At 41.6% G+C, this 5,598-nt stretch overlaps 1 protein-coding gene across 1 annotated transcript in view; it reads left to right on the top strand.

The window, feature by feature from the left end:
* The window catches only part of SMIM28 (small integral membrane protein 28), an 11,241-nt gene that overhangs the window by 1,115 nt on the left and 4,528 nt on the right, over positions 1-5,598 (top strand). The window contains exon 2 of the mRNA XM_040448629.1: positions 4,939-5,089. Within this exon, the coding sequence (XP_040304563.1) occupies positions 4,939-5,089 (151 nt within the window). The remainder of the gene's footprint in view (positions 1-4,938; positions 5,090-5,598) is intronic.

The raw sequence follows: 5,598 nt of genomic DNA, 5'->3' as shown, positions 1-5,598 counted from the left end.
GACTGCGCCACCCAGGCGCCCCAAGAATTGATATTTTTAAAAATATTCTTCCATTGTAGGTAGGAATTTAAAAATAGTTGACTGAAGGAGAAAGGAAATTTTGAGTGATGGAAATGTTTTATGTATTTTATATGTTTTACGTGGTGATTACAGGGGTAAATAAACTGTCAAAATTCATCAAACTGAACTCATCAGATCTTTGAGCTTAGACTCACTAAAATCTGCCCGTAAAAACGCTAAGATTCTGTTTTATGTTAATTGTAGCTTTATAAAATTTCTTTTAATCTTTTGTTCAAAATGGAAATCTTCCTTTTCCACAAGTGTTCATATTTTTCCAAAGTAAACTTCATAGCAGTAATTTTTCCTTTTTTATTGTCATACTTGTTTTTTTTAAAGATCATTTCTGGGGGCGCCTGGGTGGCTCAGTCGGTTAAGCATCCGACTTTAGCTCAGGTCACCATCTCGTGGTCCGTGAGTTCGAGCCCCGTGTCGGGCTCTGGGCTGATGGCTCGGAGCCTGGAGCCTGTTTCCGATTCTGTGTCTCCCTCTCTCTCTGCCCCTCCCCCGTTCATGCTCTGTCTCTCTCTGTCCCAAAAATAAATAAAACGTTGAAAAAAAAAAAAAAGATCATTTCTGGCACATCTTCTTTCAGTCCATATTGCTAGTGGATTTAGTCACATTGTCTGGGCCTCTTCCCTTCCAGATGATCAGGGACAAAGTTGACAAAACCCAAGGCCAGAACTGACCCTTGGGTGAACCCCTGGTCTCCATGGAACTCTGGTTGTGGCAGAATGATTCATCACAGTGCTCCCTGTTGTCCACTGATTAGCTTTCAGTCCTCCTAATCAAATAGAAGCTTATTTGATTCCTATAATCGCATCTGGAGAAAGTACGCCGATTAGTTTGCTAAATTTCAAATGTATTTCCTAATTTAGAATTAATTGTGGGGAAAAAAAATACTACTGTTCTATACGCATCTTTAGTTCATTTCAGTCTTCCCCTACCATGAGTTTTCAGGGGCTTTTCCTCCATTACTGACCCCTCCATTATTTCACGTATGTGAAACAGCTAAAGCAAATTCCCTTGGGCCCAACTGATCTACAAACCAGCAGATCCAGAAAACCAAGGAGTCTTGGTAATTCTTGAAAACATCTATATTCATAGAAAAATTAAAAATGTTGATCAGCAAAAAGAACCATAGTCCCATTAAAAAAAAAAAAAACCTCATATTTCTGCCACTTAGAAAAAATACCGTTGTTAACGTTGACTTTTTTTTGATATGCGGAGACATTAAAATGTATAATAAAGATGCAGTTTCCTGAAAAGTTTCTCTTAATATGTGGTAAGCATTTTACAGTTTTCTGGTATTTACTTTCAGATGATAATCTGTCTTTATATGTGGATATCTTATTAGCCAATTATCATTTTGTAGGATTTTTAATAATTTCCTGTTGTTTGTTATCATGGACGTTCAAAGTGTATTAAAATGGCTTTCAATAATATAATAAATACCTTTGAATATTCATCAAACTCTTTTTTTTTTAATTTTTTCAGATTATTTCCTAAGGATGAATTCCTAGAAGTAGAATTGCTGAGGGTTGACATATATTGATGGCTTCTTTTCTCTGTTATCTATTAACGTGTTCTGTTTTGGTATGTCACTCTACTTTGGTATGGAACACTACCTCTCTGTGCAGCTACTGCATCATTCTTTTGTTCCCCTTTCAGGCAAAAATAACCCAAAGTTTTTGATATTCACTATCTCCAGTTCTGCTCCGCCTTTTCTCTCTTATAACCATTCCATTCAAGCTTTGCCCCAGCCACCCCACCAAAACTGCTCTTGTCCAAATAACCAATGGCACCCTTTCTCCACAACCCATTTTGTTAAATCCAGTAGTAAGTCTCATCCATCACCTTACTTGGTTCCACAGTAGCTTTTGAGACAGAGGATCATTCCCTCTTTCTAGAAACAGAAATGTCTTCCCTTGGATTCCAGGATACCAGACATTCTTGGCTTCTCTTACACCTGACTGGCCACTCCCTTTGTCTCCCCATCCTACTGATCTTAATTCTTTTGGTGAGCTCATCAAGTCTTGTAGTTTCAAATACCAACTCCCTGACAATGGGTTCCAACTATTGTCTGTGGTCTAGTCCTCAATCCTGAATTCAAATTCAAATACCCAAATTCCCACACATTGCAAACTTAGCATGTCCAAACTCAGTTCTGAATCTTTATTCCTCTCGTGTAAAACCAAAACCAAACAACCTGCCCCATCCAGCGGTCATCCTTCCTGTTGCTCGAGCCTAAAACAGAATGCTCCTTGGTTTCTTTTCCCCCATTTTGCATCACTTTCAGTTCTTTCAGAAATCTTGTTGGGTCTATTCCTAAAAATCTATCTAGAACATCATCACCTCCACTGCTACTACTCTGGTCCAGTATTTCTTCCCTGGATTATTACAAGAGCCCCTAGCTGGCCTCCCTGCTTTTCTCCTAATTCCTACACCTATTTCAAACACAGATGAGCCTGAGTTATCCTTTTAAAATAGAAGTCAGATCTTGTCACTCCTCTGCTCAAAATGCTACGTGACCTCTCCATTTTTCTTAGAGTAAAAGTCAAAATTCTTACAATGCTCTATAAATTCTACACTCTATGCTGTCCTAACACCTCCCACATATTCTCTCTCTCTCTCTCTCTCTCTCTCTCTCTCTCTCTCTCTCTCCTTGTCTCCTGCTTTTTTCCTAGCTCCAGCCACCCTGAACTTCTAGTCATTCTGAGAACTTACCAGGCATGTATCTGCCTCAGGACCTTTGCACTGGCTATTCCCTTGGTCTGTAATGCTTTTCTGATAACTTCATGGCTGAATCCCTTGCATCCTTCAGCTTTCTGTGCAAATATCACTTGCCCGGAGGTCCTAGTTGACTTCCCCTTTTAAAAGCCCCCCTTGTTCCGCATTTACTTTGCTCCTCTTCTTTTCCTCCAGAGCATTTATCACCTTCTGATATATACATTTTACTTGTGTGATTTGTTTCTCTTGGTCCCCAAAAATGTATCCATAAAAGCAGGAATCTCTACCGGATTCATTCAATGCCGGAGGAAGGTCAACATTTCAGATGCATACGTAATGTTTTTGATCCAGATTTCCACTTTGCTTCTCCAGAAATGAAAGTATTTACGTAATAAGGTAGAGAAGGAGTTGAGGACATAGTCCTGGCAAAGCCACAGACACGCAAAATAGCAAATAATAAATAAACAAACAGGTCAGGTGTTTTGGATTTAACAGCGTGGGGAGGCAGGATTGGCTGCAAATAGGAATGCATCAGCTGAACAAGGCAATTATGTGACTAAGAGCACAAAATCAACTTACTCCATGAGAAGAAATAAAAGGATGAAGTGACAGAGGAGTTCCACACTAAGATACTGATCTGGGCCCTGGGAAACTTCGTGAAAACTTTTACCACAAATAAGTTTGGCAAAGAGCCAGACTTCATCAAGGAAGGCAGCTGTCTTTGGAAGAGTAAGGAAAACCAGGGCTCCTCCTAAGAAAATTGGATCTATCTAAAACTGTATTGAGTTTACCACCTCACCCCAGAAACCTATTCATAGGCCACCATGAGCCAATGTTGGAGAATCCTAATTAACAAAAAACAATAGGGGCACCTGGTGGCTCAGTTGGTTAAGTATCCGACTTCAGCTAAGGTCATGATCTAGTAGTTCGTGGGTTGGAGCCCCGCACCCAGCCCTCCTCTGTAGGAGCAGAGTTGCTTTGGAGCCTCTGTCTGTCTCTCTCTCTCTCTCCCTCTGCCCCTCCCATGTATGGGCTCTTTCTCTCTCTCTCTCAAAAATAGATAAACATTAACAAAAAATTTTTAAGAAAAAAATAGTAATCATAGTTAAGAAATACTATTTCAGGGACGCCTGGGTGGCTCAGTCAGTTAAGTGTCCAACTCTTGGTTTTGGCTCAAGTTATGATCTCAGGGTTCATGGGTTCAAGCCCCTAGTTGGGCTCTGCACTAACAGCATGGAGCCTGCTTGGGATTCTCTCTCTCTTTCTCTGCTCCTCCCCTGCTCATGCGCGTGTGTGTGTGCGCGCGCGTGTGTGTGTGCGCGTGTGCACACACACTCTCAAAATAAATAAATAAACTTTTTAAAAAAGAGATACTATTTCAGCATCATGACAGTTGCTTGGATGGAAATGATGCTTAGGTCAGGATGTGGGTAGTTGCAATACTGAATTGCAGTATTTTGAATAAATATTTGAAACTGACGTTTACTCTGCTAAAAGAAAGAGAATCCAACCACCACGTCTTAAGCGTTCAATTCTCCATAAACACGTAGAATTAAATATCCCAAGGTTACCTCCGTGAATGCTCAAATTGAAAGTTTTTTTTTTTTTATTTTAAGCTTGGTATAATTTTATAAAGTTCCCAAGATAATCAAAAGAAATACTATTTAAGTATCGGTAATTTTTTTTTTTTAACCAAAACCAGAAAATATTTCTTCCAAACAATCTGAGCTATTGTGTGTCTGGCTTCTGTACAACTTTGTCATTAACATCCTTCATCTAAATAATTCACTAAAATGTTATAAAGGAGTCCTGCTTCTCTACCGAATACCCCTTCTGTGTCATAGAACACGGAAATAATTAAAGGAAATTCCGCTTGGGTAGTTTTACTGTAACAATGCTAATGCAGAGACGTCCTCTGTCCAAAATCTATTTCACGTCTGACATCTGATGCCAATCCTTACCGTGAGAAAGGCCACGAAAACAAATGCGGAGGCACTGAATTTAAATACAGTCAGTCCTGGGAGGTCTCTCTGATTGGTTTCTCCTCCTGGTTGCCACTCGTCAAAGAACGAATTTACCAACAGCCATCAGCCGAGCACATCCAAGCTGGATGGAGGCCGCGCGCAGGCAGTGTTGTTGAAATCTGGGCAGCGAGGTAGAAGGGTGGCCGGTGCATCAGTCGGATGCAAACCTGCGGGGACTGATGGCCAGCAGCTGGAGGAAGTATGGACACGCTGGCAGGGGGACACATGAGTGGTTAACTAGCGAACCAAGCCTACCTCTCCCGGAAACCCAGCTGCAGGTCTGTACCCATGACTTAAGCCTTTTCTTCCCCCCAAAGGATCTTGGTCAGTTTTAAAGCCAGCAATGCCTGTATCCGTAGGATCTTGAAACTTAGTGGCCGCATTTTACTCCCTGGGGATGACAGGAAGCTGACTTCACGGACTGGCATGGTCAGGGGAAGTAACGGGAAAGTTGCCCGTCTTTTGACAATGACGAATTCAAGTGAAACTTGCCACAGAGATGTTCCAAGAACACGTGATGGGTCAGACTTCTCCCAGAAATAACCTGAGGGCAGGAGAGGGGACGACAGAGTTGTGGACCTTGGTTTTAGGACTTTGTTCTTTACACAGGAAGCGATGTCTGCTTACACAAAAACAAGAGGCCCCCCTGCGGCTCTCTGGCGGTGTCAGGAGGGGACAGTGTTGCTCCGAGAGTCAGAAGAAGCCACAGATGTTACCTCCGGGAGGGCAGCGGGGGGGGGCCTCTTGTTTTTGTGTAAGCAGACATCGCTTCCTGTGTAAAGAACAA

This window comes from Herpailurus yagouaroundi, unplaced genomic scaffold (assembly GCF_014898765.1).
Source record: "Herpailurus yagouaroundi ecotype Mexico unplaced genomic scaffold, PumYag 198, whole genome shotgun sequence".
In the NCBI taxonomy this organism is placed as follows: domain Eukaryota; kingdom Metazoa; phylum Chordata; class Mammalia; order Carnivora; family Felidae; genus Herpailurus; species Herpailurus yagouaroundi.
This window is presented reverse-complemented; position numbering and strand designations above follow the sequence as displayed.